Raw genomic sequence first — 23,754 nt, 5'->3', positions numbered from 1 at the left:
TTGTCTCAGAGACCACCCAGCATCATGAAGTGCTTTAATGCGGACTCTTTCATTTTCAGTGAGCTCCCCACGTTTTACCATTTTGAACAGGAATGAGGAATTTCAAACTGAATTCACCTTTTTATACCCAAATTTGAGCCGGCTCACTGGGCTTCTCTGAGAAGTCAGAAATGAATCAAGCAGAACATTCAACCACTAAAACTCATTTTTCTCTTCAGGAATGACAGTAAATAACTAAACAAAACTATACAAATATCATTTGGGTTAAAGAGCTTCTACATACTGGTGTATTAACCATTGCAGAAACATTAAAAATGATTTTGGTTATGACCAGTGCTGTTAATTTAGGGCAGCTGTAGCATAAACCTTACTCTGGTTAGGGTTACGGTGGTCTAATAAATTTGTTAAGCACTGTATTTGCCTTTAAAAACATTATTTATTCAATTTTAATTTCATGTTTTGACGTTTTTGAACTATTTAGTCTACTTTTCTCAGACTGTGAGGCTTTAAACTTATCTTTTTAACTTTTTAAAATGTCAGACTCATTTATCATCAGTGCTACATTTATTTTTGGACATTTTAAGAGAGGGGCCCCAAGAATTGTATTTTACTTTGTTTGATACAAACTTCAGTCTGTTGACCGATTCATTCAGTCACTTTTGATAATGACACAAATTATTAAGGAAAATTAAATTATTATTTTTGTCATTGTAGGCATATGAAAGCTCATTTCCACCACTTTACAAAAAAAAACAAAAAAACAAAAAAAACGGAAGTAAGGAAATTAAAAAGAGAAATCCAAAGTCATTATTATAAGATTAAAATTTAAAATTATGAGATACAAAATAATTTAGTGATTCATAACTTTTTATGGCATAATTTTGACTTTTTAATTCTTAATCTTGACTTTCTATCTCATTATTATTACTTCTTTCCTCTAATTTTGACGTTTTATATCATAATCATGACTTTTTTTAATCTTATAATTTTGACCTTTTATTTCTTAGTTATGACTTAGAAAATTTTTTTCAAGAATTGCTGTACTTTCACATCTTTTCTTTTTATTTGACCCAAATGGGCATCCATACAGGCATCTCAAGGGCCCCTCCTTACTGTGGGCCCGGGTAATCCGTACCCTTTCCCCCCTGTGCCCCTCTGTCCACTGTCCTAAGTTTTTTGGCAGTCTTCATGTAGTGGTTTTGGATCGTCAGCTGTTTGAATGTAAAATGACTAATTCTCCTTCAGAAGCTCGATCAGACATGAGAGTCTGTTTGATTCTCTATCATCAGAGGATCCATTACGTCTTCTTTACATGAGCTGTCTGGGTGAGAGGTCGCCCCCTGGTGGTGGAATGTTGTTAAATCAGGAAGACTGAAGACACGGAGAGGCTGATCAGAGAGAGTAGAAAGACAGACTCAGAGATCCAGGTCTGAGCTGCTGCACTGACACCAGCGCTCTCTACCATCCCTCTACAGCCTCCTCTCCTCTCTCCTTCCTCTCCTTCCTCTCCTCCTCTCTCCCCTTCCCGTGCTTCGTTTCCTCAGGATGCTCCGATCGCCGGTTGATTTCCCCGGGATGCTCTGATCTCTCGGAGGATGATCTCGGTGGTCTCCACGGTGGAGAGCGCTCCCAGAGGAGCAGGCAGCCCCGCGCCGAGCCTCCTGCAGCGGCTCCGCAGGCTCCTCACCAGGTAAGAGGATGATGATGGTGGTGATGATGAAGATGATGATGGATTACATTCAGCGCACGCGGCAGAAGCTGCTTTGTTCACAACCTGTAACATGTCCACAGCGCTGCAGCAGGCGTGACCAGCAACATGTGAGTGAACGCGCGGAGCAGCATTCCTGCACGCGCCGTGCAGCTCCGTGTGTGCAGGTTTACGAGCTGAACAATGGCTGCTGTCTGCGCGAGCCTCCATCATCTCTACCTGCAGCTCTCACACAGACGGGCCATCTGCTGCCTGTCAGACCCAGGTCTGTGGATCAGCTCAGAGCCGTGGAGTCTGCTGCTGCTCAGATTCATGGTGGTTATCCTCAGAGGGATGATACTGATATAAAAATGATATTAAAGCAGGCAGAGCAAACAAACAGGCTCAGGTTAGAAACATGAAAATGATGAATCACGCCTGTTTACATGTCTGAGAACAGAGAGGAGTCATGATGGAGCTTCTCCTTCAGCCCACCAGCCTCAGTGCGTCTACATGACCTGAATCTGAGCTTTTAAACATGTTAGTCTGGCTGAAATCAGATAGGATTATCACTGTCAGATAATGACTGACTGACCAATCACAGCCCTTTATTCACATAAAAATTTGTGTCTGTGCTTTATGTAGTCCTGCTGATCAGTCAGGGTCCAGATCTGGACATCTTAACACCAAGTATTTTAATTCTACGTTTGGTGTTAGAAATGTGTCCAGTGACTGCCCTCTACAGGCTGAAACTGTCTCATATTACTGTGATTATTTTATCCTGGCTGGGTGGAACCAGTAAGGAACTACGGCTCCGCCCCAGTTCAACTATCGCCTACCACTCAACAGGAATGATGGGAAAAAGGCGTCGGCGTCCCAAAGTTTTCCAAAGTCATACAAAGTTTTACCAAGTTAAGTAATCTGCCATGAAAGATGATGTCATCAGCACTTCACCAACATTCCCTCCTCTGCCTTCTAAGATGATGTCATCAGCACTTCTCCAACATTCCCTCCTCTGCCTTCTAAGATGATGTCATCAGCACTTCTCTAACATTCCCTCCACTGCCTTCTAAGATGATGTCATCAGCACTCAACCAACATTCCCTCCTCTGCCTTTGAAGATGATGTCATCAGCACTCCACCAACATTCCCTTCTCTGCCTTCTAAGATGATGTCATCAGCACTCCACCAACATTCCCTCCTCTGCCTTTGAAGATGATGTCATCAGCACGTCTTCAACATTCCCTCCACTGCCTTTTAAAGATGATGTCATCAGCACATCACCAACATTCCCTTCTCTGCCTTTAAAGATGGTGTTATCAGCACTTCACCATCATTCCCTTCTCTGCCTTTGAAGATGATGTTATCAGCACTACACAACATTCCCTCTGCCTTTGAAGATGATGTCATCAGCATGTCTTCAACATTCCCTCCACTGCCTTTTAAAGATGATGTCATCAGCACATCACCAACATTCCCTCCTCTGCCTTTCAAAGATGATATCATCAGCACTACACAACATTCCATTCCCTACTTTTACAGATGATGTCATCAGCACATCACCAACATTCCCTTCTCTGCCTTTAAAGATGGTGTTATCAGCACTTCACCATCATTCCCTTCTCTGCCTTTGAAGATGATGTTATCAGCACTACACAACATTCCCTCCTCTGCCTTTAAAGATGATGTCATCAGCACTTCACCAACATTCCCTCCTCTGCCTTCTAAGATGATGTCATCAGCACTTCTCAAACATTCCATTCTCAACCTTTACAGATGATGTCATCAACACATCACCAACATTCCCTCCACTGCCTTTTAAAGATGTCATCAGCACTTCATCAACATTCCCTTCTCTGCCTTTAAAGATGATGTCATCAGCACTTCACCAACATTCCCTTCTCTGCCTTCTAAGATGATGTCATCTGCACTTCTCAAACATTCCATTCTCTGCTTTTACAGATGATGTCATCAGCACGTCTTCAACATTCCCTCCACTGCCTTTTAAAGATGATGTCATCAGCACATCACCAACATTCCCTCCTCTGCCTTTCAAAGATGATATCATCAGCACTACACAACATTCCCTCCTCTGCCTTTGAAGATGATGTCATCAGCACTTCACCAACATTCCCTCCTCTGCCTTCTAAGATGGTGTCATCAGCACTTCTTAAACATTCCATTCTCTACCTTTACAGATGATGTCATCAGCACTTCTCAAACATTCCATTCTCTACCTTTAAAGATGATGTCATCAGCACTTCACCAACATTCCCTCCTCTGCCTTTTAAAGATGATATCATCAGCACGTTACCAACATTCCCTCCTCTGCCTTTAAGGATGATGTCATCAGCACCTCACCAACATTCCCTCCTCTGCCTTCTGAGATGATGTCATCAGCACTTCTCAAACATTCCATTCTCTGCCTTTAAAGATGATGTCATCAGCACCTCTCCAACATTCCCTCCTCTGCCTTCTAAGATGATGTCATCAGCACTTCTTAAACTTTCCATTCTCTACCTTTACAGATGATGTCATCAGCACTTCACCAACATTCCCTCCTCTGCCTTTTAAAGATGATGTCATCAGCACTTCACCAACATTCCCTTCTCTGCCTTTAAAGATGATGTCATCAGTACTTCACCAATATACCCTCCTCTGCCTTTAAGATGATGTCATCAGCACATTACCAACATTCCCTCCTCTGCCTTTAAAGATGATGTCATCAGCACAACACAGCATTCCCTCCTCTGCCCCTGAAGATGATGTCTTCAGCACTCCACCAACATTCCATTCTCTGCCTTCTAAGATGATGTCATCAGCACTCCACCAACATTCTCTCCTCTGCCTTTTAAGATGATGTCATCAGCACTTCACCAACATTCCCTCCTCCGCCTTTACATGTGATGTCATCAGCACGTTACCAACATTCCCTCCTCTGCCTTTAAGGATGATGTCATCAGCACTTCACCAACATTCCCTCCTCTGCCTTCTGAGATGATGTCATCAGCACTTCTCAAACATTCCATTCTCTGCCTTTAAAGATGATGTCATCAGCACCTCTCCAACATCCCATTCTCTGCCTTTAAAGATGATGTCATCAGCATGTTACCAACATTCCCTCCACTGCCTTTCAAAGGTGATGTCTCTAGTACTTTACCAACATTCCCTTCTCTGCCTTTGAAGATGATGTCATCAGCACTTCACCAATATTTCCTCCTCTGCCTTTAAAGATGATGTCATCAGCACTTCACCAACATTCCCTCCTCTGCCTTTAAAGATGATGTCATCAGCACTTCACCAACATTCCTCCTTTACCTTTAAATATGATGTCATCTGCACTTCAGTAACATTCCATTCTCTGCCTTTAAAGATGATGTCATCGGCATTTTACCAACATTCCCTTCTCTGCCTATGAAGATGATGTCATCAGCACTTCACCAATATTCCCTCCTCTGCCTTTTAAAGATGTCATCAGCACTTCATCAACATTCCCTTCTCTGCCTTTAAAGATGATGTCATCAGCACTTCACCAACATTCCCTTCTCTGCCTTCTAAGATGATGTCATCTGCACTTCTCAAACATTCCATTCTCTGCTTTTACAGATGATGTCATCAGCACGTCTTCAACATTCCCTCCACTGCCTTTTAAAGATGATGTCATCAGCACATCACCAACATTCCCTCCTCTGCCTTTCAAAGATGATATCATCAGCACTACACAACATTCCCTCCTCTGCCTTTGAAGATGATGTCATCAGCACTTCACCAACATTCCCTCCTCTGCCTTCTAAGATGGTGTCATCAGCACTTCTTAAACATTCCATTCTCTACCTTTACAGATGATGTCATCAGCACTTCTCAAACATTCCATTCTCTACCTTTAAAGATGATGTCATCAGCACTTCACCAACATTCCCTCCTCTGCCTTTTAAAGATGATATCATCAGCACGTTACCAACATTCCCTCCTCTGCCTTTAAGGATGATGTCATCAGCACCTCACCAACATTCCCTCCTCTGCCTTCTGAGATGATGTCATCAGCACTTCTCAAACATTCCATTCTCTGCCTTTAAAGATGATGTCATCAGCACCTCTCCAACATTCCCTCCTCTGCCTTCTAAGATGATGTCATCAGCACTTCTTAAACTTTCCATTCTCTACCTTTACAGATGATGTCATCAGCACTTCACCAACATTCCCTCCTCTGCCTTTTAAAGATGATGTCATCAGCACTTCACCAACATTCCCTTCTCTGCCTTTAAAGATGATGTCATCAGTACTTCACCAATATACCCTCCTCTGCCTTTAAGATGATGTCATCAGCACATTACCAACATTCCCTCCTCTGCCTTTAAAGATGATGTCATCAGCACAACACAGCATTCCCTCCTCTGCCCCTGAAGATGATGTCTTCAGCACTCCACCAACATTCCATTCTCTGCCTTCTAAGATGATGTCATCAGCACTCCACCAACATTCTCTCCTCTGCCTTTTAAGATGATGTCATCAGCACTTCACCAACATTCCTCCTCCGCCTTTACATGTGATGTCATCAGCACGTTACCAACATTCCCTCCTCTGCCTTTAAGGATGATGTCATCAGCACTTCACCAACATTCCCTCCTCTGCCTTCTGAGATGATGTCATCAGCACTTCTCAAACATTCCATTCTCTGCCTTTAAAGATGATGTCATCAGCACCTCTCCAACATCCCATTCTCTGCCTTTAAAGATGATGTCATCAGCATGTTACCAACATTCCCTCCACTGCCTTTCAAAGGTGATGTCTCTAGTACTTTACCAACATTCCCTTCTCTGCCTTTGAAGATGATGTCATCAGCACTTCACCAATATTTCCTCCTCTGCCTTTAAAGATGATGTCATCAGCACTTCACCAACATTCCCTCCTCTGCCTTTAAAGATGATGTCATCAGCACTTCACCAACATTCCTCCTTTACCTTTAAATATGATGTCATCTGCACTTCAGTAACATTCCATTCTCTGCCTTTAAAGATGATGTCATCGGCATTTTACCAACATTCCCTTCTCTGCCTATGAAGATGATGTCATCAGCACTTCACCAATATTCCCTCCTCTGCCTTTTAAAGATGATGTCATCAGCACGTTACCAACATTCCCTCCTCTGCCTTTAAGATGATGTCATCAGCACTTCAGTAACATTCCCTCCACTGCCTTTAAAGATGATGTCATCAGCACTTCACCAACATTCCTTCCACTGCCTTTTAAAGATGATGTCATCAGCACATCACCAACATTCCCTTCTCTGCCTTTAAAGATGGTGTTATCAGCACTACACAACATTCCCTCCTCTGCCTTTAAAGATGATGTCATCAGCACTTCACCAACATTCCCTCCTCTGCCTTCTAAGATGATGTCATCAGCACTTCTCAAACATTCCATTCTCTACCTTTACAGATGATGTCATCAAAACATCACCAACATTCCCTCCTCTGCCTTTTAAAGATGATGTCATCAGCACGTTACCAACATTCCCTCCTCTGCCTTTAAGATGATGTCATCAGCACTTCAGTAACATTCCCTCCACTGCCTTTAAAGATGATGTCATCAGCACTTCACCAACATTCCTCCTTTACCTTTAAATATGATGTCATCTGCATTTCAGTTACATTCCATTCTCTGCCTTTAAAGATGATTTGGTCAAAGCTTCACCAACTTTCCATCTCCTGTCCTTGAAGATGATGTCATCAAGGTTTTAAAACATTCCGTCCTCTGCCTTTGAAGATGATGTTACAACAGAAGCTCTGTAAATTTAACAGTTTCCCACACTAATAATCCCCTTTCTCTTCTTTCTACCCTACCATCCATCCCAAACATCCACACAATCTGAGCCAGATAAATAAAAAGCAGGCTGCCCCGGGTCTCTTCTCCTCTTTCTGTCTTCGATCACATCGACCTGTTTGGAAGTGATGAACAAATTTGCTGGATCTGTTCCTGTCTGCATCTACTGAGTCTGCACATGTTCAGTCTTTTCTGTTCAGTGAAAAAGTTTCAGAGGCTTGTAAAAAGTTCCTGTGCTGTTTGGAAGAACATTGTCTCTGATTACTTCCTTATTATCAAATCCTCCTGTAATGCAGTTCTAATAGTGCCAGTGTGTATGTGATTTTTTTGTGATTTATAAATTATAGAGGCCCTTATCTGGTGGAAGCACCACATTAGGCTTCTTTGCCTTTATAGAAAGAGGAGAGTGGACAAAGAGAGAGAGAGGAGTGACATGAGAAAGGAGCCACTGGCTGGATGTGAACTATATGCAACACCATGGAGAGGTTAAACAGTCTGTCATAATTTATGATTTGAAAGTACAAATAAATATGGGAAAAGCGGGAGGAGACAAGGTCAACTGTTCAGTACCAATAACCACGCCTTTAACCAGGGCGAATACAGGCTCAGAGAGTCAAAGTTTAAATCCTGAAACAGAAACGGAACCAGACACTGGGGGTCCTTCAGGGAGCTCACGGTATCTATATAGTGTTCATGTGCTGCTGTGTGAATGTACTGCTGTGTGATTGTACACAGGACATTAACACAGCAGTACATTCATACAGCAGCACATTCAATCTGCTGCTGTGTAAATGTGCTGCTGTGTTACTGTACTGCTGTGTGAATGTGCTGATGTGTAAATGTGCTGCTGTATTACTGTACTGCTGTGTGAATGTACTGTTGTGTAAATGTGCTGCTGTGTGAATGTGCTGCTGTGTAAATGTGCTGCTGTGTAAATGTACTGCTGTGTGAATGTACTGTTGTGTAAATGTACTGCTGTGTGAATGTACTGTTGTGTAAATGTGCTGCTGTGTGAATGTGCTGCTGTGTAAATGTACTGCTGTGTGAATGTACTGTTGTGTAAATGTACTGCTGTGTGAATGTACTGTTGTGTAAATGTGCTGCTGTGTGAATGTGCTGCTGTGTAAATGTACTGCTGTGTGAATGTACTGTTGTGTGAATGAACTGTTGTGTGAATGTGCTGCTGTATGAATGTACCACTGTGTGAATGTTCTGCTGTGTAAATGTTCTGTTTTGTGAATGTGCTGTTGTGTGAATGTGCTGCTGTGTAAACGTTCTGTTTTGTGAATGTGCTGTTGTGTGAATGTGCTGCTGTATGAATGTACCACTGTGTGGATGTGCTCTTGTGTAAATGGAGAATGTTGTGTACATGTTCATGATCATATTAATTGCGTTTGTTGTGATATTTTGGTCACATGTTGTTCAGGGAGTTGCTGGTGACGCTGGCTCTGGGTCAGGTTCTGTCTCTGTTGGTCTGCGCCATCGGTCTGACCAGTAAATACCTCGCCGATGACTTCCACGCCAACACCCCCGTGTTTCAGAGCTTCCTCAACTACATCCTGCTGTTCCTGGTCTACACAACAACACTGGCTGTCAGACAAGGTAAACTGATGTACCTGAAGTGATGTCTCAGGGAGAAGGCTGGCCTTTAGTTAGCCTTTAAATCAAACTCTGGCTTTAGTTAGACTTTAATTTAACCCCTGACTTTAGTGACTCTTTAAATCATCACCCCGATGCGTTTTGACCAGACAGTGTTGTGTGTCGTTAACCAGGTGAGGGGAACCTTCTGGCCATCCTGAAGCAGCGTTGGTGGAAGTACATGATTCTGGGTCTGATCGACATCGAGGCCAACTACCTGGTCCTGAAAGCGTACCAATACACCACACTGTCCAGTGTGCAGGTCTGTCTGTGCGTGCTTTCAAAACACCTTTTGGTCAAACACGTAATTTCTAACATTTACATTAAAATTTCTTTGGTTTATACATCAAACATGGAATTTATAGAAATCAGTACAACGTCAGCTATTTGGTCACTGAAACTGTCTTTGGAGTCCAGTCCATGGCGGTCAGTGGTTCCCAGACTTCTGCTGGGCCCCCTTTGGCAGATGAAAGTCCTTTAAAATGTGCCTAAGCTAGATATATAGATGTAGGTGTTGGTGGTGGGGGGCGGGGCTTATAAATGTTTAGACCTGACCTGCAGAAAGGCTTTAGCCACTGAATAAAACATTCTGCTGCTTCCACAGATGAAAGATTCTGTTTTATGACCGCAGCGTTAGCAGTTCTGCATCAACCATGAAGCATTCTCATTGTCCTACAGATCCTGCACTCTCAAGTCATCATACTAGTCTCTAGTCATCATAGTAGAGTCTCTAGTCAACATTGTAGAGTCTCTAGTCATCATGGTAGAGTCTCTATTCATTACAGTAGAGTCTCTCATCATCATAGTAGAGTCTCTAGTCATCATTCTAGAGTCTAGTAGAGCTATATACATAGATGTAGGTGTTAGTGGTGGAGGGCGGGGCTTATAAATGTTTAGACCTGACCTGCAGAAAGGCTTTAGCCACTGAATAAAACATTCTGCTGCTTCCACAGATGAAAGATTCTGTTTTATGACCGCAGCGTTAGCAGTTCTGCATCATCCATGAAGCATTCTCATTGTCCTACAGAGCCTGCACTCTCAAGTCATCATAGTAGAGTCTCTAGTCATCATTGTAGAGTCTCTAGTCATCATAGTATAGTCTCTAGTCATTTTGGTAGAGTTCTTAGTAGAGTTTCTAGTCATTATTGTAGAGTCTCTAGTCATCATAGTAGAGTCTCTAGTCATCATTGTGGAGTCTCTAGTCATCATAGTAGAGTCTCTAGTCAACATTGTAGAGTCTCTAGTCATCACTGTGGAGTCTCTAGTCATCATAGTATAGTCTCTAGTCATTTTGGTAGAGTTCTTAGTAGAGTTTCTAGTCATTATTGTAGAGTCTCTAGTCATCATAGTAGAGTCTCTAGTCATCATTGTGGAGTCTCTAGTCATCATAGTAGAGTCTCTAGTCATCATTGTGGAGTCTCTAGTCATCATAGTAGAGTCTATAGTAATCGTTGTAGAGCCTCTAGTCATCATGGTAGAGTCTCTATACATTGTCGTAGAGTCTCTAGTCATCATAGTAGAGTTTCTAGTCATTATTGTAGAGTCTCTAGTCATCATAGTAGAGTCTCTAGTCATCATTGTGGAGTCTCTAGTCATCATAGTAGAGTCTCTAGTCATCATAGTAGAGTTTCTAGTCATTATTGTAGAGTCTCTAGTCATCATAGTAGAGTCTCTAGTCATCATAGTAGAGTCTCTAGTCATAATAGTAGAGTCTCTAGTCATCATTGTGGAGTCTCTAGTCATCATAGTAGAGTCTCTAGTCATCATTGTGGAGTCTCTAGTCATCATTGTAGAGTCTCTAGTCATCATAGTAGAGTCTCTAGTCATCATAGTAGAGTCTCTAGTCATTGTTGTGGAGTCTCTAGTCATCATTGTAGAGTCTCTAGTCATCACTGTAGAGTCTCTAGTCATTATAGTATAGTCTCTAGTCATTTTGGTAGAGTTTCTAGTCATCATTGTAGAGTCTCTAGTTTTAATAGTAGAGTTTCTTGTCATTATAGTAGAGTCTCTAGTCATTATAGTAGAGTCTCCAGTCATCATTGCACAGTCTTTTGTCATCATAGTAGAGTCTCTAGTCATCATTGTAGAGTCTCTAGTTTTAATAGTAGAGTTTCTTGTCATTATAGTAGAGTCTCTATACATTGTAGTATTCTCCAGTCATCATTGTAGAGTCTCTAGTCATCATTGTAGAGCCTCTAGTCATCATAGTAGAGTCTCTAGTCATCATTGTAGAGGCTCTAGTCATCACTGTGGAGTCTCTAGTCATCATAGTACAGTTTCTAGTCATTATTGTAGAGTCCCTAGTCATCATAGTAGAGTCTCTAGTCATCATTGTGGAGTCTCTAGTCATCATAGTAGAGTCTCTAGTCATCACTGTAGAGTCTCTAGTCATTATAGTATAGTCTCTAGTCATCATTGTAGAGTCTCTAGTCATCATTGTAGAGTCTCTAGTTTTGATAATAGAGTTTCTTGTCATTATAGTAGAGTCTCTATACATTATAGTAGTCTCCAGTCATCATTGTAGAGTCTCTTGTCATCATAGTAGAGTCTCTAGTCATCATTGTAGAGGCTCTAGATATCATAGTAGAGTCTTTAGTCATCTTTGTAGAGCCTCTAGTCATCATAGTAGAGTCTCTAGTCATCATTGTAGAGGCTCTAGTCATCACTGTGGAGTCTCTAGTCATCATAGTACAGTTTCTAGTCATTATTGTAGAGTCCCTAGTCATCATAGTAGAGTCTCTAGTCATCATTGTGGAGTCTCTAGTCATCATTGTAGAGTCTCTAGTCATCATTGTGGAGTCTCTAGTCATCATTGTAGAGTCTCTAGTCATCATAGTATAGTTTCTAGTCATTATTGTAGAGTCTCTAGTCATCATTGTGGAGTCTCTAGTCATCATAGTAGAGTCTCTAGTCATCATAGTAGAGTCTCTAGTCATCATTGTGGAGTCTCTAGTCATCATTGTATAGTCTCTAGTCATCATAGAAGAGTCTCTAGTCATCATAGTAGAGTCTCTAGTCATTATTGTGGAGTCTCTAGTCATCATTGTAGAGTCTCTAGTCATCATAGTAGAGTCTCTAGTCATCACTGTAGAGTCTCTAGTCATTATAGTATAGTCTCTAGTCATCATTATAGAGTCTCTAGTCATCATTGTAGAGTCTCTAGTTTTAATAGTAGAGTTTCTTGTCATTAAAGAAGGGTCCCTATACATTATAGTAGAGTCTCTAGTCATCAATGTAGAGTCTCTAGTCATTATAGTATAGTCTCTAGTCATTTTGGTAGAGTTTCTAGTCATCATTGTAGAGTCTCTAGTTTTAATAGTAGAGTTTCTTGTCATTATAGTAGAGTCTCTATACATTATAGTATTCTCCAGTCATCATTGTAGAGTCTCTTGTCATCATAGTAGAGTCTCTAGTCATCATTGTAGAGCCTCTAGTCATCATAGTAGAGTCTCTAGTCATCATTGTAGAGGCTCTAGTCATCACTGTGGAGTCTCTAGTCATCATAGTACAGTTTCTAGTCATTATTGTAGAGTCCCTAGTCATCATAGTAGAGTCTCTAGTCATCATTGTGGAGTCTCTAGTCATCATAGTAGAGTCTCTAGTCATCACTGTAGAGTCTCTAGTCATTATAGTATAGTCTCTAGTCATCATTGTAGAGTCTCTAGTCATCATTGTAGAGTCTCTAGTTTTAATAATAGAGTTTCTTGTCATTATAGTAGAGTCTCTATACATTATAGTAGTCTCCAGTCATCATTGTAGAGTCTCTTGTCATCATAGTAGAGTCTCTAGTGATCATTGTAGAGGCTCTAGATATCATAGTAGAGTCTTTAGTCATCTTTGTAGAGCCTCTAGTCATCATAGTAGAGTCTCTAGTCATCATTGTAGAGGCTCTAGTCATCACTGTGGAGTCTCTAGTCATCATAGTACAGTTTCTAGTCATTATTGTAGAGTCCCTAGTCATCATAGTAGAGTCTCTAGTCATCATTGTGGAGTCTCTAGTCATCATAGTAGAGTCTCTAGTCATCATTGTAGAGTCTCTAGTCATCATTGTAGAGTCTCTAGTCATCATAGTATAGTTTCTAGTCATTATTGTAGAGTCTCTAGTCATCATAGTAGAGTCTCTAGTCATCATAGAAGAGTCTCTAGTCATCATAGTAGAGTCTCTAGTCATCATTGTGGAGTCTCTAGTCATCATTGTAAATCTCTAGTCATCATAGAAGAGTCTCTAGTCATCATAGTAGAGTCTCTAGTCATTATTGTGGAGTCTCTAGTCATCATTGTAGAGTCTCTAGTCATCATAGTAGAGTCTCTAGTCATCACTGTAGAGTCTCTAGTCATTATAGTATAGTCTCTAGTCATCATTGTAGAGTCTCTAGTCATCATTGTAGAGTCTCTAGTTTTAATAGTAGAGTTTGTTGTCATTATAGTAGAGTCTCTATACATTATTGTAGAGTCTCAAGTCATCATTGCAGAGTCTCTTGTCATCATAGTAGAGTCTCTAGTCATCATTGTAGAGGCTCTAGATATCATAGAAGAGTCTCTAGTCATCTTTGTAGAGCCTCTAGTCATCATAGTAGAGTCTCTAGTCATCATTGTAGAGGCTCTAGATATCATAGTAGAGTCTCTAGTCATCTTTGTAGAGCCTCTAGTCATCATAGTAGAGTCTCTAGTCATCATTGTAGAGCCTCTAGTCATCATGGTAGAGTCTCTATACATTGTAGTAGAGTCTCTAGTCATCATGGTATAGTTTCTAGTCATTATAGTAGAGTCTCTAGTCATCATAGTAGAGTCTCTAGTCAATTTTGCAAACCTGTTTTTCCATTTCTGTTTGTAGTGTCAAAATTTAGAATGTTTATTACATTTTTAAATTTAAAATTTTATTAAATTTCAAATACCGAATTCAATTTTCTGTTAATATTAAGCCCTATAATCTCACTTTTTTAAGTTTTGACTTTTCTGCACATAAATTAATGGATTGTCTTAAGTTTTTTCTCTTTTAGGTTGGCCCTAATGCATCACGTTTCTAATCGTAGTTTTATAAAATATATGTACATCTAATTTTTTCAGCATCAGAGCTGTGAGGGTCACATGACCCCCTGAGGTCTTTGGTGGCCCCCCTAGGGATCCCCAGACCCCAGCTTGTGAAGCAGTTCTCCATGTACCTGAGAACTCCTTCGTGATGTCGTTGATAATCTCTGACTCCGTATCCTAGTGAACTGATCCTGTTTTTATCTGGGTGTCTGTCTCCTCAGCTGTTGGACTGTTTCGTCATCCCCGTGGTGCTGCTGCTCTCTTGGTTCTTCCTATTGGTCAGGTACAAGGCCGTCCACTTTGTGGGGGCGGGGCTGTGCCTACTGGGGGTTGGCTGCATGGTGGGGGCCGACATCCTGCTCGGGCGGCAGCAGGGTCTGGGTGAGTCTGGCTCATGTGTACCTGGATCTCTGATGGAGTCCCAGTGCCGAAACTCTGAAAAAACACACACACACAAACAAAAAAAAAAAAAGAAAAAGAAATAGACCATTATTATTATTATTATTATTATTAATATATTATTATTATTACTATTATTATTATTATTATTATTATTTTATTTAGTTTTATATTTTCATTTTATTTATATTTTTATAATAATAATAATCATAATAATGATTATTATTATTATATTTATTATGATGATTATTATTAAAGTGATAATAACACTAATTCGTCAAAATATTTCCTAAATTAATTAAAATTTTAATGGAGCATGGGGACAATAAATAAACCATAAAAGTCAAAGAATGAGTAGATTTTACATGATGTTTTTTATCAGTTTTGTTACATAACCTGGTATTAGTCCTTATTTATTAGGAATTTAGTGTTACTAGTTACTAGTAAACTAGTATAGTAAATCTATATATTCATATTTTCTCCTCTCTGTCTCTGAGTGGAGACAGAGGCTTGAGAAATGTCATCCCCCTTCCCCTCCTGATTTTCTTTTATGGCTTCTGATTGGTTAAAAATTGTTCACACAAAAATGCACCGACACACACACACACACACGGAGTCAAACCTGGCTCTGTATGTATGACTCTGAAACACACGGGCTGACCTCAGCTGTCAGGCATAAAAATATTTCAATTATTCATGAAGTTTTAAAACAAAGCTGACAAAAATGTAACATTTTTTCAAGAAAAGTCTAAAGATTTTCTGATAAAGTTACATTTTTAAATGAAACTTCTATTTTTTACAGAAAGGTTTGAATTAATTTAGATGGAAAATAAATTTTGAAGAAAGATTTAACCCTTCAGAGTTCCTAGGGACATTTTATGCCATTCAGTTGAATTGAATGAATATTACTCAAATTTTTTAAAGGATATTCATTCATAACTTTTTTTTAGATTTGTGGTCTGTTCCTTAAATTAGCCTCAAATGGCTAAGCTACACAAAAACCCACACATTTGTTCTTAATGACCAAAAAAGTTCCATTGAAAACTATTGAAAATGACATTTCTGATACCACATTTATCCCAACATAAACTAATGCATTCATTTATGTTCAGATTTCATTTTGGACTACAAGCTGTCCAGTTTCAAATATTATATTTGTCCACCAGATGGCGCTACTTTCCCTCATTCAATCGTCAATGCCACAAAATTTAACTGTTTACTTTTTTTTTTTTTTTTTTTTTTTTTTTTTTTTTAAGGTTTTCTTACTACTGAAATATTAGTGTGTGTTGGATAATGGTGTGTTTGTATTTTGGGAGTTTCTGTGATTTTGTTCTATTGAAAACAGTAGAGTAGTGTTCACATAACATGGCATTTAAAGGGTCAAAATCCACAAAACTCTGATGAATATTTGATATGTATATTTCAGGCTGAAGAGGTTTTAAAAGACTGACTAATCTAAAGTGGAAAAAATGTTAATATACAGTGCTTAACAAATTTATTAGACCAACTGTCATATTTGTCTCAGAGACCATCCAGCATCATAAAGTGCTTTAATGCGGACTTAATGCGGATTTTCAGTGAGCTCTCCACGTTTTACCATTTTGAACAGGAATGAGGAATTTCAAACTGAATATACCCAAATTTGAGCCGGCTCGCTGGGCTTCTCTGAGAGGTCAGAAATGAATCAAGCATAACATTCAACCACTAAAACTCATTTTTCTCTTCAGGAATGCAAGTAAATAACTATAATTTGACATATTAATCAAGAAATAATAATGTGCTTTACTATTTTTTCATTTTTTTGTAAATCAGTAAATTTGAAAATTCATGGATAACAACAATAATTCTATTTTAGCATTAAAAATATCATTTGGGTTAAAGAGCTTCTACATATTGGTGTATTAACCATTGCAGAAACATAAGAAATGGTTTTGGTAATTACCAATGCTGTTAATTTAGGGAAGCTGTGGCATAAACCTTACTTTGATTAGGGTTAGGGCGGTCTAATAAATTTTTTAAGCACTGTATATTAGTAACATTGTTATATATTAATGTAGAACATTTTTTTAATCTGACACTGCAAAAAAATAATGCATCAAAACTGATGTTGCTGCCAATCACTGACCCATCTCAGGGCCTAACAATAATAATAATCAAATACTCCTTGAAATGTATTTTATAAAATTATTTTAGTTTTTTTCAGAAATGGAAACAGTGGAGATGTGTGAACATGCTGGCCTATAAAGGGTTAAAATCCACAAAATATCATTAATATTCGGTATGTTTATTTCAGGCTGAAGTAGTCCGTTAAAGTGGAAATAACATTGACAACATTAATTACAATCTCAGAAACAGAAAAAAGGACCTAACTTATCCACCAATCCATTCAAAATGACTGTACAAGGATTTATTTTTATACAAAATTTCATCCTTTTTGATGAAAGTTTCTGGAAATTCCTGTGCACAAAATGTTAGGATATTTACCAAAAGTTACAAAATTTACGCTCAAGCTTCTTTTTAAGATTTACAGAGTTTTTTATGTTTATTATAAAGAGTTGTTTCCACTGCTTTAGTAGATTCATCTCCTCTGTGAATCAGACTGTGCTTGATTTAAAGCTCCAGTCATTCCTCATACCATAAGTCAGACTTTGAGCAGGTTTATGCTAGAATAATCCTCCGTGTGGCTCCTCGTCTGCAGGAGAGCAGAAGATGTTTGGCGATCTGTTGGTTCTGGGCGGAGCCACGCTGTATGGGATCTCCAACGTGTGCGAGGAGTTCATCGTGAAGAACCTGAGCCGGGTGGAGTTCCTGGGCATGATGGGACTGTTTGGATCCTTCTTCAGCGGCATCCAACTGTGAGTGTGATCCGTCTGAGGCTGTTAGTGGCCACTGTTAGAGCGTGTTGATGAAGATGAGTGTTAGGGGCGGGACTAAGGCTGTGAATGTTGCAGGGCCATTGTGGAGCACAAGGAGCTGCTGAAGGTTCCCTGGGACTGGCAGATAGGTGAGCATGGAGTTGAAGAAGGTAAATAGGGTCTAGAGATGATGTGGTCTAACGTGCTGGTCTGGTGTGCAGGTCTGTTCTACGTGGGCTTCAGCACCTTCATGTTCAGTCTGTACAGCTTCCTGCCCGTGGTGATGAAGAGGACGAGCGCTGCTTCAGTCAACCTGTCCCTGCTCACCGCCGACCTCTACGGCCTCTTCTGCGGACTCTTCCTCTTCCACTACAAGGTAACACCACGCATTAGTAATACAAGGGACAAGCAGGATATTTGATGTACAAACACAGTTACAAAAAAGCTGGGACACTGTGTCAAATCTCAAATCTGATCGTCAAATCTCATAAACCCATATGTTATCCACAATAGGACATAAACAACACATCAGATGTCAAACTGAGACATTTTACCATTTCAGGAAAAATATTAGCTCATTTTGAAATTTGATGGCAGCAGCACATCTCAAAAAAGTAGGGACGGGGCCATGTTTACCAGTGTGTAGCATTCCCTCTTCTTTAACATCAGTCTGTAAACATCTGTCAGTTGATGGAGTTTTGGGAGAGGAATGTTGTACCATTCTTGTCTGATGTGGATTCTTTTTGGACAGTTCAGGACCTGGACTCTTCTCCCATGAAGTCATGCTGTTGTGATGGATGTGGTATGTGGTTTAGCATTGTCTTGCTGAAATAGTCAAGACCTTCCCTGACAGAGACGTTGTCTGGATGGGAGCACATGTTGCTCTAAAACCTCTCTCTGCTTTTCAGCATTGATAGTTCCTTTCCAGATGTTACAGCTGACCATGCCATAGGCACTAATGCAACCCCATACCATCAGAGATGCAGGCTTTAGAACTGAGCCAGGAGAACAAGCTGGGTACTCCCTCTCCTCTTTAGTCTACAGGACATGGCATCTGTGGTTTCATCCGACCACAGAACAGTTTTCCATGCTTCCTCAGTCCATGTTAAATGAGCTTTGGTCCAGAGAAGACAGCAGTATTTCTGGATCCTGTTCACATATGTCTTCTTCTCTCCATGATCCAGATTTAACTGTCATCTGTGGATGGCACAGCCAGCTGTGTTGACAGACAATGATTTCTGGAAGTGTTCCTGAGCCCATGCAGTGATTTCAGTCCAGAATCATGCCTGTTTTTAATGCAGTGGCCCCTGAGGGCCCCTTCGGCCTTGCCCTTTGATCACAGAGATTTCTTCAGATTCTCTGAATCTGTTGATGATATTATGGACTGTAGATGGAGGGAAATTAGAGTCTTCACAAATTTATATTGAGGAACATTTGTCTGGAAATTTTCCACAGTTGTTAGACTCAGTTTTTCACAGATTGGTGAAGCTATACCTATCTTTACTTCTGAGTAGGGCTTTCGTGGTATATCGGTTTTGACAATAATTGTAGTATTAAAAAAAGAAATTTCAATATCGTGTTAAAAATGTGTATATGATAATATCGTGTAAATGATCCAGTGCCACTGGAACACAGTTTGGAAACAGAAAAAGAAAAATATGCCAGGGATTGATCAGTAGACATTGGATTATTCCAAAGTTATCCGTTGTCATTCTTCAGTTGCACACAAATGCTGTGTCCCTGCTATCCACAAATGATTTTGTTTCAGTTAATATTGTAGTTACAGCAGATGTTGCACCTTGATGATTTTCTGTTTATCAGTTTATCTGGTTACCTTTTCACTAGCTATTGAGTGTAACCGCACTTTTTATATGCAGTTGTACAGTTACTGTTTTCATATTGTCTTAGTACCTCCTTAGGTATTTTGAGTGTAGTCCATCTGCCACAGAGAGAACACAACATAAATAAAGTTATAGATAAATTTGATTGATTGTCCCATTATTATTTACATTTTTATTGACATCGTGATATATCGTTACCGTGACATTTTTTGCCCTTGATAATCGTGAAGTGAAAATCTGCCCTACTTCTGAGGTAGTGTTGATTTTGGCATCAATTTTTCATCTTAGTCTTAGTTTCAGTCTTTAAATGAAACACATTTTAGTTTTAGTCACATTTTAGCCATTTCTATCCTTTTTAGTTTTAGTCTAGTTTTAGTCGATGAAAACTCAAAACATTTTAGTCTAGTTTTAGTCCATTAAAAGTCCTCACATTTTAGTCTTTACTTTTAGTCCACAGTGGAGAAATATCACGGATTTTGAATGTCTGACGAAAACTAAATTACATTTTAGTCTAGTTTTAGTCATCACAGATCTATTTTTGTTAGTTTTAGTCTAGTTTCTGTCATGGAAACAAAGGCTGTCAACGAAAAGTTTCAGTCATAGCTTTACTCGACGAAATTAACACTGTTCTGAGAGACTCTGCCTCTCTGAAATGCTCCTTTTATCACCAGTCATTCGACTGAACTGTTGACGGAAAATGCTCTGCCAGCTGTTTTTTCTTAGTACCACTTACTTTTCCAGCCTTTTGTGGCCCTGTCCCTACTTTTTAGAGATGTGTTGCTGCCATCAAATTCAAAATGAATATTTAATTTTCTTTTTTTGAAATGGTAAAATGTCTCAGTTTAACATCTGAAATTTTGTTTATGTTCCATTGTGAATCAAATATGGGTTAATGAGATCTGACAATCATTGTTTTTATTTAAATTTTACACAGTGTCCCAGCTTTTTTGGAATCATGGTTGTACTGTAGTTCTAGCAGGTCTTTATGGCATGTTTATGGCGTGCCCCCGGCTCTTTCTCTGTCTGCGTTCCAGTTCTCAGCTCTCTACCTGCTCTCCTTCGTCATCATCATCCTCGGTCTGCTCCTCTACTCCTCCTCCTCCACCTACGTGGCCCAGGACCCCCGGGTCTACAAACAGTTCAGGAACACGGGCAGCCAGCCGGCCTTCGAGCGGCCCCCTCTCAGTCCTGGAGCCCCCGAGCCCTCGGTCACCTACACTAGCCTGGGCCCCGAGCCGGGGGATGAGCTGCCTGTGAGGGTGGCCTGAAAGAACTGGAGGGGGGCGGGGGGTCAGTCTGGAGAGGACTGTTATAGCGGCTGATTGGATCATATGTTGGAGGGGGCGGAGCCTCTACCTGCTCAGTAACCACAGACTGATGTAGGAGAACACAGGAGCAGAGACTTTCACAGTGTGACACTCCAACAGGAAGTGACTATCCTCCATCAGTTTAGGAATGTGACGGGGGGCGGAGCCTCTGATCAATACTGGAGATCAATGATGTAAATAAACAGGAGTATTGATATTTTCTAATAACCAGATTTTTATATCTGCTGATGTTTGTGCTGAAAACTCGTGTTTCATCCTGACTGATGATCAATAAGGCTATCAATCACTGATCAATAAGACCATCAACCACCGATCAATAATACGATCAATCACTGATCAATGACAGTATTGATTGAGATCAATACAAGAGATCACTCACTGATCAATGACAGTATTGATTATGATAAATAAGACTATCATCACTGATCAATGACAGCATTGATTGTGATCAATAACATTGTCAATCACTGATCGATGACAGTTTGATTGTGATAAATAAGACAATCAATCACCGATGAGTGACAGTATTGATTATGATCAATAAGACTATCAATCACTGATCAATGACACTATTGATTATGATAAATAAGACAATCAATTACTGATCAGTGACAGTATTGATTGTGATAAATAAGATGATCAATCACTGATCAATGACAGTACTGATTGTGATCAATAAGATGATCAATCACTGATCAATGACAGTCTTGATTATGATCAATAAGACTATCAATCACTGATCAGTGACAGTATTGATTATGATAAATAAGATGATCAATTACTGATCAGTGACAGTATTGATTGTGATCAATAAGATGATCAATCACTGATCAGTGACAGTATTGATTGTGATCAATAAGATGATCAATCACTGATCAATGACAGCACTGATTGTGATCAATAAGATGATCAATCACTGATCAATGACAGTATTAATTGTGATCAATACAAGAGATCACTCACTGATCAATGACAGTATTAATTATGATAAATAAGACGATCGATTACTGATCAGTGACAGTATTGATTGTGATAAATATGATGATTAATCACTGATCAATGACATTACTGATTGTGATCATTAAGATGATCAATTACTGATCAATGACAGTATTGATTGTGATCAATAACATTGTCAATCACTGATCGATGACAGTTTGATTGTGATAAATAAGACAATCTATCACCGATGAGTGACAGTATTGATTATGATCATTAAGATGATCAATCACTGATCAATGACAGTATTGATTATGATAAATAAGATGATCAATCACTGATCAGTGACAGTATTGATTGTGATCAATAACATTGTCAATCACTGATCGATGACAGTTTGATTGTGATAAATAAGACAATCAATCACCGATGAGTGACAGTATTGATTATGATCATTAAGATGATCAATCACTGATCAATGACAGTATTGATTATGATAAATAAGATGATCAATTACTGATCAGTGACAGTATTGATTGTGATCAATAAGATGATCAATCACTGATCAGTGACAGTATTGATTATGATCAATAAGATGATCAATCACTGATCAGTGACAGTATTGATTATGATCAATAAGATGATCAATCACTGATCAGTGACAGTATTGATTATGATCAATAAGATGATCAATCACTGATCAGTGACAGTATTGATTATGATCAATAAGATGATCAATCACTGATCAGTGACAGTATTGATTATGATCAATAAGATGATCAATCACTGATCAGTGACAGTACTGATTGTGATCAATAAGATGATCAATCACTGATCAGTGACAGTACTGATTGTGATCAATAAGATGATCAATCACTGATCAGTGACAGTATTGATTGTGATCAATAAGATGATCAATCACTGATCAGTGACAGTATTGATTGTGATCAGTAAGATGATCCATCACTGATCAATGACATTACTGATTGTGATCAGTAAGATGATCAATCACTGATCAGTGACAATACTGATTGTGATCAATAAGATAATCAATCACTGATCAGTGACTGTATTGATTGTGATCAATAAGATGATCAATCACTGATCAATGACAGCACTGATTGTGATCAATAAGATAATCAATCACTGATCAGCGACAGTATTGATCCATCCTGCAGCAGTGAGGCTGTAATGTCTGCACCACTAAAGGCAGCCTCCTCTCTCCTGGAGTGTTTCTGTGTGAATGTGTGTCCATTCATCCTGTTGAGCATTCATGAGGTCAGGCTCTGATCCTTGACCAGAAGGCCTGGTTCACAATCTCTGTCCCAGTTCATCTCAAAGGTGCTGGATGGGGTTGAGGTCAGGGCTCTGTGTGGGCCAGTCCAGTTCTTTCCAGTCCTAATTTGGTCTCTGGGTCACAGTCACGCTAGAATAGAAAAGGGCTTTCCTCAAACTGTTGCCTCACAGTTGGGAGCCTAGCACTGTCCCAAATATCTTGGTACGCTGAAGCGTCGACCTCCTAACCCTGAGCTTTTGTTTGGAATTAATTTTAAGTTTCTTTCTGATTTGGGATCAGATGTCCCTGAAAAGTTTCAGCTTTAAAGTGGGCGTTCTCCTTCTTTTTCCTATTGTATGAAGTTTAAAACTTCAACCTGGTCTTTAAACAGGAAGTAGTTTAGATGTCCACAAACCTCCTGAAGACCCTGTTTCTGCAGAAAATCCAGACCTGGTTCGGTTTTGGAGCATATAATTTGGCTGTGTGTTCAGTCAGAAATGGTGTTGGATGAGGAGCCCATATTTCTACTTATTTTATTTTTCCACAAAAAAATCTCCAGAGATTTCCAGGAAATTTTCCTTTTCAAAATCCACATAGATTTCCTAAATTTAAAAAAACACAAGAATTCTGAGAACAATGTTAAACAAATTAAATACTTTCTATTAAAAATTCCATAAAAAACCCACGCAAATACCTGAAAATTTACAAGCAAATTCCCCAAAATTTCAAAGTAAATTCAGCGGTACAGGGCCTCAGTGGTGCAGAGCCTCAGCGGTACAGGGCCTCAGTGGTACAGAGCCTCAGCGGTACAGGGCCTCAGTGGTACAGAGCCTCAGTGGTACAGGGCCTCAGTGGTACAGAGCCTCAGTGGTACAGGGCCTCAGTGGTACAGGGCCTCAGTGGTACAGGGCCTCAGTGGTACAGAGCCTCAGTGGTA

General features: G+C 39.7%; 1 protein-coding gene across 1 annotated transcript; it reads left to right on the top strand.

Annotated features, from left to right (window-relative positions):
- The first annotated feature begins 1,422 nt into the window (after positions 1-1,422).
- slc35f1 (solute carrier family 35 member F1) lies at positions 1,423-23,560 on the top strand. The gene is made up of 8 exons (XM_041804475.1): positions 1,423-1,690; positions 8,937-9,112; positions 9,283-9,410; positions 14,401-14,560; positions 17,277-17,433; positions 17,530-17,582; positions 17,655-17,809; positions 20,309-23,560. The coding sequence occupies exons 1-8, from the start codon at positions 1,596-1,598 to the stop codon at positions 20,540-20,542; spliced, it is 1,158 nt and encodes a 385-aa protein (XP_041660409.1). The 5' UTR covers positions 1,423-1,595; the 3' UTR covers positions 20,543-23,560.
- The last annotated feature ends 194 nt before the right edge of the window (positions 23,561-23,754 follow it).

The sequence above is a fragment of the Cheilinus undulatus genome, linkage group 14, assembly GCF_018320785.1.
Source record: "Cheilinus undulatus linkage group 14, ASM1832078v1, whole genome shotgun sequence".
Classification (NCBI taxonomy): Eukaryota; Metazoa; Chordata; class Actinopteri; order Labriformes; family Labridae; genus Cheilinus; species Cheilinus undulatus.
The sequence above is the reverse complement of the archived record's forward strand: the minus strand, read 5'-3'. Positions and strand labels throughout refer to the sequence as shown.